The following is a 15548-nucleotide window of genomic DNA, read 5'->3' on the forward strand; positions in this document are numbered from 1 at the left end:
AAAAAAATTCATAACATCAGCTGCGTGGAATTTGGACCGCTCACGTACCAGTAGATATTTAGAAAAGAAAACCTTGTGCTTTCTGTTTAGCGCCAAATCTATCTTTATTGGGATACTAGATGACGCCCGCAACTTTGTTGCACAAAAAATCGTATATTGCGCGGGAACCGTACATTTTTTCCGAAATCAAAAATATCCTACATCCTTTCCCGTGACTCAAAGAATCTTCGTACCAATTACCAAACAGCAAAATTGGATCAGCAGTTTTGGACTGGAGAGGTAACAGACAGACAGACAGACAGACACACTTTCGCATTTATAATATTAGTACGGATGGATTGCGAACCATAATAATCCATTATTAGTAGCTCTACGGACGTTTTATAATATAGAGAAGTAAATATATGAGGCGGAAACAGATGCAAGTGATCTTACAGAGCTCAAGGCTACCAGTTACCACCATCTTTCGTGAGGCTGCATTGCCGGCCAGCATGGCTTCCGAACCATGCGATTCACAATACGCACGAGACGCACCGCGCTAGCGCGCCATAAAAAGCGCGCTCGATTTAAAAATCGAACATTGTTTTTTTTTAAATAATGATCATTAACGGTATGGACTAAAAATGAATTTCAAAAGTTCATCAATTCGATACAATGTAGAGAAATACGAGTTATGGTTCATCAGGACAGTAAGAAAATTAAACAGTTTTACGACTCTACATGCGGGCTTTTTTGTGTGTTTCGTTTATGTGCCATTTGTGTTTAGTGTAACAGGTGAGCAGTGATTTAATAAGTTGTTCCATTAATATTAATGATAAGATATAATTTGATATAAGTACTTGTTGCCCTAATTAATGCAAAATCTAATTATTTTACCTTTATACATAATAATATTAACTTCACAAACTGCGTACTTATATTATACTACAATCTACATAGCAAATACATAATATAATAGGCATTTGAAGTGTTAAAAATTAACTATGAGATATTTTTTAAATAATAATTATATTAGGTATAGTATTATGATCAATTAATTACATAACACAAAATATCTGTGATGTACCTAGTGTGGTGTACAAAGCGATAGCGATATTATTTCCTAATACAAAACAAACTTAGACATAACAATAAGTTACAATAATTGGCCAAGTGCGAGTCGGACTCGCGCACGAAGGGTTCCGTACGATTATAACACTAGCATAACTAGGCCAAAATTTGTGTTTTTGTATGAGAGCCCCTCTTTATTTTTTATTTAATATTAAAACTATTATTAAATATTACACATACAGATACAGCCTGGATATATACAGACGGACAGACAACGAAGTCTCAGTAATAGGGTCCCGTTTTTTCCCTTCTTCCCTTTGGGTACGGGACCCTAAATCCTAAAACCATTCCAAAGAGAAAAATTCAATGCGGCGTCTATTTTACGTTGCGTAAATCTATTGCCGTAATTATTCGCCATGGTAGAGCTGATTTGCATGGGGAATTAAAAACATTGCATAGTTAAGTCAAGCGAAGTAGAGTTGGACTTAAATTTTAAAAAATGTGGCTAATATTAATATCGATGTCGTAATTACATATTGTAATTAACGACATCGATACTTATATTACTACTGTCTGACTGTCACTTCTTCACGCCTAAACCACTGAACCGTTTAGACGTGGGAGAGACATGCTTCAGTACGAATGGGTCGGTTCGATCGGAGAAATACCACGTTCTCACAGAAAACCAGCGTGAAACAGCGCTTGCGCTGTGTTTCGCTGAGTGAGTGAGTTTACCGAAGGAATAAGAATAAGAACATTTTTATTTTGTCACCACACAACACAATATGTACACAATACATACATAATATTGTGTGATGTCAAAATTGGCCTAAGCTCAGCTGTATGCAGCAGCCAGCTAGCTAGCTCACTGCACTGGTATTCTGCAAGGGCCAATGAGTGACTTCACCACAAAATAAAGGCAAAAACTATACAATACTCTTATAATTATACAATAAAAGCTAACACTAATTTAAACAAAAACACTAATTGTACATAATATACAAAAACTTTGAAAAATACACACTCAGTCCTGTTGGCTCATTACTGGCTATTCTGTCAATTGGGAAATTGTTAAGGCCGCCATGATGAAAGGAAGAAGAAGAAGAACTATATGGCGTCTAATATTTATAAACAGACACAAACTGAGGATACAAATATTTTATGGAAAAGAGCATAAAAATAAAATAACATATAAAATCTTAAATACCTACCGCATAGATACAGAACAATTCATACACAAACAAAGATTAGAAAGATAACTAAACAATGCAGATCGTGGTGCATAAGTTTCAGGCAAGAGGCAAGCCTCTTCACAACGCCCCTATTTATTTCATCTGGATGCATTAAAAATTGAAACAATAGGGGCGCTAAAACATAATTTGTTCTCAAAGTGGGCAGTAGACAAAATAAGTTTAGGGAACCTCTGGTCTATAGGTACCAACTGAAATTTTAAACCATTTTAACTTTTTTCTAGATGTCACAGTTCGTAATATTATACAGCACACATTGCGCAAATGATTCACTACAAACTAAACACGACTATAACTTTATTCCAATTTTGCCTATATTTATTCTTAAAGGTTTTAATGAATAGGTTGTATTCGTGCTATCGGTGTGTGTCCTGAATAAAATAACAATAAAAAAGATGAAACGACAATTTGTAAACAAACAGTGACAATTTTATATACTTCCACGTATGCCATTAAGTCGAGTATTTATGTTAATAACACGGTAGGAACCTAGCCTGACCTTAGGTATTGTCTATGTATGGGAGTACACTCGGCCGTATGTAAGAAAAAACATTTTGTTCTAGAAAAAGTTTTTCTTTTCCATGAGGCTTCCTTTTTTAAATCATTTTATTAGTTTTCATTCATATTTTGCTCTGCCTAGAAAGACGGAACACATTGTGTATGTTATATGATATAGAGATTGAGTTACCCTACCGAGAGTCCCCCTTTCCTTCGTTAATCATAATGACAAAAATGGCGGAGATAGAGATAAATAAAAAAGTAAATTTATTTTTCTACAAATAGCTCTATAAACAAATTTCCCTAGAAACTACGTCAATAACTGACTCTACTTCCATGTGAGGCAAAATATTCTATTAGCTCTACATTCCAATTATATCATTTGCATTGTACCATCGAGGAAATTGATTCCTAAGCAGTTGACGGACCTATTTCATTTGGTCGGCTTATGTCAATCAATGTTAGCTGTGATCGGTCTGATAGGTTTGAAATCCGGCCAAATTACTTAGGTCCTCCATTTGCCTAGGAATCAACTTTCCTGATTGTACCTAATGCGATTCACTATACGTTTTATACGTAAAAAAGCATTAATAAACAAATATTACCAATAGTTTACTGTTGTCTATGCAAAATCAGCTGTTTCATACATAGGACGTTCTGTCTCATTGAGTTTTGTATGGACGAAAAGTAAACAAAAGTATTTGTTCTCTATAATAATATATTGTATGTCTTCTATCCTCTATATTAGCTCCATGCTTCTACCCTTTGTTTGTTGCATTGCACCCAGTATACTGGGTATTAGGGTAACACCGTTATCCTTCAAATGAGCCCGTCAAAATGAACAACTTTTTCTATGAGAACAATACTGGGAACTCAAAAAAATACGGATTTTTTTGAGTGCTGGGCATTGTTTTGACGACGGCGTCATACCCATACAAATGGTCGATTCCGGCAATCTGTATGGTTATGACGACGGATTTTTTTGAGTTCCCAGCATTGTTCTCGTAGTAAAAGTTGTTCATTTTGACGGGCTCATTTGATGGTTTTAAGGATAACTTTGTTAACCCTCACAACCTGTATACGTAATTGTATTGTATATTATATGTTATTTAACCCACTAAGCTACGAATAATAAAAACTAAGGAAAAGTAACTCCGTCAAAAAACATGCTCCACAATACTTGTCAAAAAAGTGTACCTACACGAGCCTTAGGTACACATTTCAATATTATAAATCTAAATATTGCAAATCACCTAAATATTGCAAATACATTTGCAATATTTAGGTGACCTTGAGCGGTACTAGGCTGACGTTACATGATAGATCAAAAGGAACCAAATTTAAAACGTTAATAGTATGGGAGTTACGATTCCTTAGTTTTTATTATTCGTAGCCACTAAGTTATACTTGCATTTCCTATATGCATAAATACTGTAGTTTCTTGACTACAAACAAACATAGAGCCTCTATAGTGAGTATACAGCAAGTCTTAAATAATTGCATTGCAACGGTCAATTCAATGGGTTCAATGCCTTTACCTTTTTCAAAATAAAGCTTAATCAGTGCGAAATATTGGTTCATTGACTTCAAACGGAAAATAGCACATAAAAACAAAATAACATTCCATAATTATTGTAACTAATCATGATAAAAAAAATTATAGAACCTGGAAAGGCCCCTTACCACGTTGGGACATAAAGGTACAGGTTGAAGCCGAGCGACACGCGACGACTTCAGAAGACGTGTCGTCGCGAGTCGCGACATTACTGGTTTCTATGTTTTTCTATGAAAAGTGTCACTACTTCGCTAACTTCCTGTCACTAGCTGCGAAAGGTATTTCATAGAAATACATAGAAACCAGTAGTGTCGCGACGACACGTCGTCTGCGGTTGCTTCATGTCGCCCGAAGCCAACCAGCACCTCAAGATGACCTTGATTGCGAAGCTGTCTATATGCATAAGTGACATCCAATATGCTTGACTACACGTTCGTAATCGCGTGTATATGTCAATCATAAAGTACCAATATGGATAGTGATAAACAGTCTAGTTCGACTCGAGTCGCTCGGTTTTCGGGGCCTGTCCATACTCCATATAAATCTATAATTTTATATTTTCACGCACCGCGTCGCCGCCGCGCCGCTCCCGCAACGCTGCTCGCTGGTTTCGAGACTTCAGCCTTAGGCATCAAAATAATACAACCTCTAAAGAGGTCGAAGGATATTCTACCGAACCATAAGAAGAAGAACCTTGCTAGTATTTAAAGTTGACGCCTACGAAATTGATACCTTCTATAAAGTCCCTGTATTATTAAACATTATGGTGAATGTAAGTTTGTTTGCTACGCTGTTTGTTACACAAAATGTTCAATGAACATCGGCAAAACGAAAATTTGCACACAATATATTAAAGTAAAATATTAGTCTTTTTAAAAAGTAGGCAACCGCTAAGAACTTTTTTTTACGACTCAGAGACGAATATTAATTACTTAACTGTAATTAAATGAAGAGTTTGACAGATAGATAATGTATAGATGAGTTGAGTGTAGATTTTGACATAAGCCCTTTATGTCAAAATCTACACTCAAGTAATTACAGTTACATAATGTAACGAGCTTTTGCCCGCGGCTTCGCTCGCGTTAAAAAGTATTATTATATACAAATTTTCATCCCCTATTTTAACCCCTTGGAGGTGGAATTGATCAAAATCCTTTCTTAGCGGATGCCTACGTCATAATGTCTACCTGCATGCCAAATTTCAGCCCGATCGATCCAGTGGTTTGGGCTGTGCGTTGATAGATCACCATGTCAGTCAGTCACCTTTGAGTTTTATATATATAGATACTAGATGTCCCGCGCGGCTTCGCCCGCGTAAATTAGGAATTTTACAAAAACCGTACATTTTCCGATGAAAAATAGCTATACTCTCTTCACGTGGTCTACTCTATATATGTACATATTATGTGCCAAATATTGCCATAAAAATTGCTTCAGTAGTTCGTGAGATAAACCCTTTCTAATATTTCCCCCGTTTTTCCCACATTTTCCTGAGTTTCTTCGATCGTATTAGTCGTAGCGTGATAATAATATAGCCTTTGGCCTTACTCGATAAATGAGCTTTGTAACACTGAAATTAGAAATAAGTTTTTAAATCGGATCTGTAGTTCCTGAGATAAGCGCGTTCAAGCAAACATACTTTTCAGGTTTATAATATTATAAGTAAAGATTTTTTTAAATTATCGCTTGACAAACTCGAGTCTCGATCTAAAAGACTATGAAAAGTACCAATAACAGGCTCATAATCATGGGACGATGCATGGTATAATATGGTAGTGATGATGATGATCATGAATGTAATTTGCATAGTAGCATATGCTTTCCGTTCTTAAAACAACGCCGAAACTCCCAAACTTGTATCTATAAAGAATCAGGAGTTCTCTCAGCACCTTCCGAACCACGGTTTACCAGGTCTACCTCGGTGCAAAATCTTACTTGTTGGTAGCATATGCTTAGAATACTTTTCACGAATCCGAAGTCACCACATGTTTCCCTATAAATTTTGAGGAGTTCCCTCGATTACTTATGGATTCTTCATCAGATCACCACTTTTGTGAATATAATACCAAATTGGGATGATACCCTATATACCAAAAGAAAAATTTTGAAAATCGGTTAACAAACGGCGGAGTAATCGTTGAACATAAGATAACGAACATAACACCTCCCCCATTTTGAAAGTCGGTTAAAATTGTAGCCTATGTGTTATTCTGATGTATAAGCTATATTATTGTAAAGTTTCATTAAAATCCGTTCAGTAGTTTTTGCGTGAAAGAGTAACAAACATCCACACATACACACATCCGTACATCCATACATCTATACATCCAAACAAACTTTCGCCTTTATAATATTAGTAGGATTCGTCTAACTGTCGCACTCAGAATGGAACATTAATTTGCTTACTTAAATGTAATTAATTCAAAATTTTGACATAAGCCCCACACATTATCGGTCAAACACTTTATTAAATTGAAGGTTAATCACAATTAAATATCTCTGAGTGCAACGGTTAGAGTGCAATAAGGGGGTTAAAATACAGAGAATTGACGCTTGCTTCCTATGTGTCCTAATTCACGCGGACGAATCCGTAGGATAAAGATTGTTATCTGTAGTTCCTAATATTGCATTGGGGCCTTATCCGAAATAAATTATAATATGTTACATGAGTCATGACATTATAATCAGACGTAATAGGTAGTGTTTTGCATAAATGTCATAGCTCTATGATTTTGGGTTTTTAAGAAACCTTGGGAAAGCTTTGCAAGGCCCATTTGGGTTTGTACAAAAACGTATCTATCAATATGGCAAATCACGTATTAGTTTTAATATGCTGATATAAGTAGATAAGGTATATTAATGACTAATGAATGTTGGTACTTTGTGCGACGTTATCTGCATAAAAAGAGTTTCAGAATAGCCATAGACTTTGATAAAAATTCATATTCTATCGCGGGGTAGACTCTACATCTGTATTCAATTTCTTTAAAATCGATCGTGCAGTTTCATAACCTACTTAACAGAAAACGATCAAACGTGAATTATTCCAAATGACTAGCAATTAGCATATTTGAATGAAATGTTGTTAACAAGGAATAAAATTAAATACAAAACAATAACTAAATTATTAATGTCCAGCAATTTATTATTATTATTGATAGCTGGATAAATAGATAACTATAAAGACAATGCAAGCTGTTAGCGTGTATAAGTTGTTCTTGAACTTGTTTCATTAGTACTTATTACTAATGCACACAGATATAAACAATTTACTATCATGAATGATGAAACCTTATTTCTTACTTCATTGTTTACAAGTAATTATTAGTTAATCATTAATGAATCATGTAAATTATAATTGAAGATTGTGACTATTTAAGAGATTTCAATTTTTACCAATTCCATATCTATCTATGTGAAGTGAAGACTATTACTTAGGAAAAATTCCGAATCAAAAGCTTTCGTGGTACACAGTAATTCTGAAATTTTGTATGTATACTTTGGGTCATCGTAAAGGACTAAGAACAGTTTACACTTTACATCACCGAATGCACGATTTCGGCGCGCTATATGAACCTGTGCGTGGACGAATCTCGATTCTCGGGTAACCTTTTCTATATCTTATTTATTGATTAACCTTGTCGATCGTGAAAGTAGTAGAATGCGAACAAAAACGCAGCGGGAGTGTAGTTCAGTGTACCACGGCCTTTATATGGCAACGACTTTAATTGTGTGAATAAAAGTATGAGGAAGTGCGCCCATAATTTATCCAGTGACAGTCGCTAGTGGTTTACCTGTATTTTATAATACAATTGAAGTAATCATGCCCCTCGTATCATTCTTGATACTTCTAAGTGTCATAACAGTAAAGGTGCATGCACCCAGCATCACATAATAGCTTTGTCCACACTGTGCCTTTTTCTGTTCGTCAAGGGCATGCGTTATAACTTATAGGGCAGTCAATTACAGCGAACGCGCCGCATGCCCTCTGACCGTATCCAAAAAACAAAAATGACAATGTTGGCGTTGCGTTCGTTGATGCATTCAATTATTGTTGAATGCACCAAAACGAAAGTTGAATGAAAGAAGATGACGAAAATTGAAGACGAAAGCGCATAGTGTGGACATACGCTCGTAGCTAAGATTACAAAATATATTAACATTTTATAGTAAGTGAGTTTTATTTACAATATAATAGTAACCTTACTAAATGCATTCTCAAAGACATTTGATGACGATTAAACTTCAATTTAATGAAGAGTTAGACAGCAGATAATGGGGCTTATGTCAAAATCTTAATTTAATTACAGTTATTAACTATGATGTCTCTGAGTGCGGCACTAAGGTTACTAAAATTCTGCAAATTAAACTTATTACAAAATGTTGATATTTGTTACCTATCTCTAGTAACTAACTAGGAGGTACTCGGCGCTGGTGGAGTAGAACGCTGTGAATTCGGAATACTCATGTAATTGCCTCAGTTACGGCTCACTAGATACACCCCGACTGAGTTACGAAGCCGTGCCGTACGTATAGAATTAGAGATGTTTGCAGTTCCTTTTTAAAAAAGTCTTTTAATAGTTTATACTTTAAACCGTATACTTATTATTCATCAATCATCATCTCCATAGACCAACCATTCTCAAAGTGTGCTCCGCGAAACACAAAATGTTTTTAGAAATGCTTTCAGACACCAGCCCTAGCAGGGAGACAATTCATTCAAAGACAAAACAATTTTGGGAGTCCGTCAAAAATGTTACCTCTTAAAAGGGTTCTGCCAGCAAAAACTTTGTAAGCCACTGCCATAGACAATGTACCTATATATATAGGGATCTAAAGGTCCCTATGTACTATGGAAGGCCGATGGTTGGATTGATCGCAGGCCGACCTATACTGACATATTCGGTGCATTCCCGTGTATAAGCACGATGCGCTGCCAGGGTCGGCCTGCCAGCAGTTTTGTAATAGCTGGCAGCGTCCCCTGTATAATATTGGGTATACGGGGAATACCTGGCTACGTATCCTAACTTAGACTCTATTTAATTTCTAATACTAAATCACTCTACAACTCTATTTACGATTTCACAGCTAAATAAAGTGCGGGTGGGCTCTCTAAATTGCGGTCGCGTAGAGACTAGATGTTAAATTTTACTGAAGCGTGTAAAAATATTGACCTGCACATACATAATTTACCAGAACGTATTTAAAACCATATCCATACTATACCAATCCTTACTAATATTATAAAGGCGAAAACACTTTCGCATTTATAATATTAGTAAGGATTGGTATAGTATGGATATGGTTTTAAACATAAAGACATACACACGTATGTCTGTATTACCTCTTCACGCTAAAACTGCTGAACTGATAGCTCGAGTTTTGTGTATTTTTATATAATGAAAATACACAAAACTCGAGCTATACTTTGAGTCTTCGGAAATAACAAAAGACAGTTTCCATCCCGGAAAAGTTTACGGTTCAAATCGGTTAAAATCAGTAAACATATTAATAAAAGGGGGTATTGGCAGTCACTACCCGAGTCTTTATTAGCGATATTCGTTTGCGTACCCAGTTATTTTTGTCTAGATGTTAAAACATTGACCACCATTATTCTCTGACTCCCATTACCGTCGTTTTTCTAAAATTAACGATATTTTAGCCATAACATTATGATTTATAACTATACATAAAAAGTAAGAAGTTAGAGCAAAAATATATTTCAAAATTCTAACTATGGTAAAAATAAATTGTAAGTTATGTATATTCGGTGAATCCCCGATTCTACAAAGCCACAACAAAGAGCATTAGGTGCTGCCAATGTTAAGTGTGAAAGCACGACGCACTTTTAACTGATAATAATATGTTAAACAAAATATTTTCGTTATTGCGTACCCTACACAGTCCTACTGGCTACATTTTACGTTATACTTTATTTTGTAAGAAATAAAGTATAACCTTCGATCGCGGATTCTTGGAAATCTATTTTTATTCTATTGTTGTCGCGGTCACCGGTGTCCGTATGAGTTATGAGGCTTGATAATATTATGTGAACTTTTCATGGACTTCCACGACCACTTACTTGAGTTGACACCACACCGTTCTTGGTCAAACACGCAATCATTAGAGCCTACTTATGAATTCGTTATGACAAAACAAACATTGCATTGGGTCAAGATTGAGTATTTGTTGCAATTTATTGACATATTTAGTGGATCACAAACATACTATGTTTTTGAATTCCAGTAGCACAAACTACAAACTAAACTAGAAGCGATTAATCACAGAACAGGTGCTAAAGTCATTGGGAAGTGTAAAGAAAAATAAAAACTCTTTGAGTCTTTGCTCAGAGCTCATTTATTGCTAATGAGTAGATGTTCCGTAACAAAATCAAGATTATACATTATACAATAATCCCATGTTATCAAAGTTCAAACTCTGGCTATAGTGTCGAAAACAATTCTCGCTAATTTTTGTCTGTCATGCTAGTACAGTCACAGAATATATATTAGTTGTAACAAGTACAGTCAGCACAATTTTGGTAATAGCAAAAAAAAATTGCTGTGACTTTCATAGGCAGATCGGATAGGATCTCGTACAGATCAACTTGAAATAAATTTTTTAATTATTTCTTTGATTAAAAGCATTAAATCTTTTCTATCTTTGTTAGCTACCACTTTCGAGATTTTTCGCAAATAAAAATGTTTGTGTTATCAAAATTAAGCTACTCACAAAAAATTAGCTTGATAGTAATAAAAAAAATCTAGGGCTCCTGTACCATAATTAGTATAGGTCGTAAGAATGACACAGAGCAATATAATATTATTAGAGATCGCCCAATGGTCGAAATTCGACCTTAGTTTCAACGACATTAGGACTACTACCTATATTTTGTAAAAAAAATATTGACTTTATCATATTTTTTTTCAACTCTTGTCTCTGGGACTCAGCTGATCTCAGACTGGCCGTGTAAGCATTGTCTAATAGTATCTAAGATTCAATAAAAAAACTATAATCCATTTTCAATTTGTCACCTTGTTGTCAACAGACTTCAACCATAAATAAAAGAGTATAATTCGTATGTATAGGCTTGTCACTCAAAAATCTGTCATTTTCCTAGTGTGTGTATACCTTTATTAGTTAAAAAATGTATGATAAAAGCATAATTTCAAAATAATATTAGCTCGATGCACTCCTTCACCATATAAACTACAACTGTGCAAAATTTCATTCACCTACGTTTCCCCATTTTTCGTCAAAGGGGGTACAAAGTTTTTGGCTCACGTATTAATATATAGATGAAAGCAATATTTTTTTTATCAATTATTTATTTTATTTTATTCATTAAGCAATAAGCATATAAGATACATACAAAATATTTAATACGGACGGACAAACAGACAGACAGACATGACGAATCTATAAGCGGTCCGTTTTTTGCCATTTGGCTACGGAACCCTAAAAATGCATATTAAGAAAGACGAACATAGAATTTCCCCATAATTATCAGTTCTGCCCCTTTGTACTCGTAAGCTGACTATACCTGATGGCTAATAAGTTCTAATACCCATAATGTCAAGGTAATAACAAGATGAACCTAAAGGTCTTGAACCTAATTGAGTAATCTTGTCGACTGTCGTGGGATTTACTATTTATCTACAATGACTACAGTCATATTGCTATCATTATGTTACAATGAATTAGGAATAAATAAATATTCTATGTATTTAATACCTACGTTGAAAATTTTCCGTAATTGATGTGACAGTCTTATTTCATTACAGTATTCTATGCTATTATAACTATTATTAATCTTATTCGTGTTTTATTGAATACCGAGCAAAGCTCGGTCAAACAGCTAGTAATAATAAATTGTAAAATTCGAATCGTTAAACCTATTCGAAATATATAAAATCGCTATTTTTGTTTAACATACCTAAAAATCTATTAACTGAAATATTCTTCGAACAATGTATCTTATCGTATCAAAAACAGTACTTTACCAATAAGACCACAATGGCGTACGATCCTCTAGATTTGTGATTGAGACCATTCATTTTGATACTCGGAATGAATGCATATCCATTCTGTGTGTACAATTAGGGACGATTGTTGGAGGATATTTAGTGCGTGACGTTTTATCAGCGTCCGCAATGGGTCACACGGTGGATTGTGTTACGTGCTCATTGAATGTTATGCCATAATACTATCCGCCATGAAAAACGAGAGTTGAGGAGTCAAAGGAGTCTGGACTTGGGACTCGGGAATCTATATCACGCTTGACACTTGTAGAGTTCTAGACTCTATCGCACTTAATGTTACACCGCCTATGTATAAACATCTCAGCGTTGCCAGATTTTTTTGTGCCAAGTCAGGAATTTTTTGAAGTGAAAAAGCGGGATTATTCAGTCAAAAGCGGGACAAATTAAAAATAATAAAAAAAATTGGAATTTTTATATTTTTTTTTGCGTTAAAATAACGTTTACGTGACAATAAATAGCAAAAGTAGCCAAAGAAAATACTCCCCTAGACTTCCCATTACGCACCTTTCTTTCTCAGCACGCTGCACGTACGTTCGGGCTTTCCCTGAAAAGTGGGACTGAGCCTGTCCCGCGCGGGACATTTAATTTTGATGAAAAAATCGGGACGTCCCGCCAAAATCGGGACGTCTGGAAACGCTGAAACATCTCCAGATGAACATTGAAGCCCTTTTTGAACATGATAACCTTAAACGTAACTAATAATATAAACTGTTCGAAAGTCTGTCCGTTGCGGAAAATGTACGGTTCTCGCGCAAAAATTGCGGCGCAATAGTTGGAGTTGCATGCGTCATATTTTTCTTTGTTACCTAAAAAATGAAATATTAATATGTTTGTTTCAGATATTGAGTCAAGACGTGTTACTTTCAAAGAATACAACAACACGCGGCACGCCCAAACATACGGGAAAAATACGCCATACGACGCTAGTGATAGGCCATATTATAGCTACAGCGCAGAGGATACCAAAGAAAATAACGTGTACAGGGTGGATGATGAAATTAGCAGCAAGGAGCAGTTACTCGTCGGGTTCGCACACGATCCCTTTGGACTTTCCATCCCCGAGGCGGACTACCGAAATGGAATGAGGCAAGTGATTAATTTACATTTGTTCAACTAGTTATACGCCATCAATTTGATGTACATAATCTACTACATAATATTAATTTAGGTTGTTAGGTTAGTAGTTATGGCTTAGCCGTATTTGTAGACTCTTGAGTTTAAGACTTGTACTGGACTTGTAGGTTTGCTTTTATTTCTTAATATTATTTGTTTTAACCTGAAAATATCTTGCTACCTAATATCTACTTCCTATTACTTCATATACAGTTAAAACGAAAATATCGATGGTAACATCCTCAGTAACGACCATCTATATCGACTCCACCAAACGATAAATTCTTCAAATCTTCACGTGTTTTTCAGGGAGATAGACCCAAAGCAATACAAAGCTGATCGCGGCAAGCGCGGGGTGGTGCACCTGTACAACATGCTGCTCTGCGCCTCCGGGTGCGACCCGCTGTCCTACCAGGGCTACGGGTGCTACTGCGGGTTCCTGGGCAAGGGCAGACCTACCGATGCCATTGATAAGTAAGTTTCGGGTGAAACCTGGCGCAATACAGCGAAGCTACTTTACATTTAAGGAACTCAAACTCTCAGGATCCTTATTAAGCTATGGCTATCATTATGATATCCTAGTATGTAGCTTCCAATTTTTATGGTCTAGAGCAGAGGTCCCCAACCTTATTCTCAGGTTTGATCTAGGTGTCGCGGGCCGCAACAAAAAAATTAGATTTAAAAAATTACATTCTTCAAAATTAACGATGAAAAGTGAAAAAAATTTAACGACTATCACGTACACTTTACGTTATTTTGCCGGTGGGCGTGAATTTCAAAATTGTTTAACATCACGCGGGCCACAAATAAAGTCCCGGCAGGTTGGCGGGTTGGGGATAGCGGGTCTAGAGTCTAGACTCTAGATACTTATTTAAAAATATCTCCGACAACTCCTACAATAATAGTATCAGAAAATCTTACATGATGTAGAGTCAAAATAAAAAAGTGTATGTTGCTTCGCTCTATCTTTTCCTCAATTAATACCGAGTTGTTATTTTACCACCGTCACAAACGGTCTGTTGTGTCTGTTCCAGCTGTTGCAAGCTACACGACGAGTGCTACTCCCGTATCTCCTGCCCCGTCTACACCGTGTACCTGCAGCCCTACTACTGGAGCTGCAACTGGGGCGAGCCGCAGTGTTCAGTGAAGAACTACAGGATCGGCTGCGCAGCCAGACTGTGCGAATGCGACAGACGACTCGCCAAGTGCGTCCAGAGATACTCGTGTCCACGCCGCGGCCATCGGCCGTACTGCAGAGCTTCACCACTGTCGCTCTTGCAGAACTTGCTTGCCTTCGATTAGAACAAGAATTGCAGATTGGCTGCGAAGAAGATTGTGTGAATGCGACAAAAGCCAGGCCATGTGCAACCGGAGATTCGTGTCTGTCGCTCTGCAGGGCTCCTCTACTCTCTTGCAGATTTTGTTGTCCTTGGAGTAGTACCTGTATCAGAAATACAGGTTGGCTGCGCTGCAAGGTGTTGTGAATAATGACTGGCCAACTAAAATAAGAGAATGTTTTGAAGTGAAAAATGAAAATATTCATTGTGGTGTACTGTTTCCCTTTAAATAATTAATTAAAATATTAAGTTGTGAAAAGGCCATTACATTTAAAGCCATATATAATACAGAGTGTTTGGTAAAATTAGAATAAATAATATTTTTATTATAAGTATAACGTTTTGGTGGAATAGTAGGTACCGATTTTTTTTTTTGTATTTCTTTAGGCGGCATTATGATATCGATTTACCAAACTCTCTGCATACCTAAATAATGAATTTCTTTGTAAGTATATAAAATATGTAAATAATGCACTCGTATAATAAATCAATTACGAAAATTGGTATTTTTATAAAATACTAGATGTCCCGCGCGGCTTCGCCCGCGTAAATTAGTATTTTACGGAAACCGTACATTTTCCCATAAAAAATAGCTTATGTCCCTCCCTTCACTTGGTCTACTCTATATCTGTGCCAAATATTGCCATAAAAATTGCTCCAGTAGTTCGTAATTTCTAATATTTTCCCCGTTTTTCCCACATTT

The 15548-nt window shown here is 36.0% G+C and overlaps 1 protein-coding gene across 1 annotated transcript; it reads left to right on the forward strand.

Annotated features, from left to right (window-relative positions):
* Positions 1 to 502: 502 nt before the first annotated feature.
* On the forward strand, positions 503 to 15113 carry LOC121740624. The gene is made up of 4 exons (XM_042133359.1): positions 503 to 774; positions 13235 to 13481; positions 13818 to 13982; positions 14543 to 15113. Exons 1-4 carry the CDS (start codon positions 624 to 626, stop codon positions 14808 to 14810), a joined length of 831 nt encoding a protein of 276 aa, XP_041989293.1. The 5' UTR covers positions 503 to 623; the 3' UTR covers positions 14811 to 15113.
* Positions 15114 to 15548: the final 435 nt, after the last annotated feature.

The sequence above is a fragment of the Aricia agestis genome, chromosome 3 (genome assembly GCF_905147365.1).
Source record: "Aricia agestis chromosome 3, ilAriAges1.1, whole genome shotgun sequence".
NCBI lineage: Eukaryota > Metazoa > Arthropoda > Insecta > Lepidoptera > Lycaenidae > Aricia > Aricia agestis.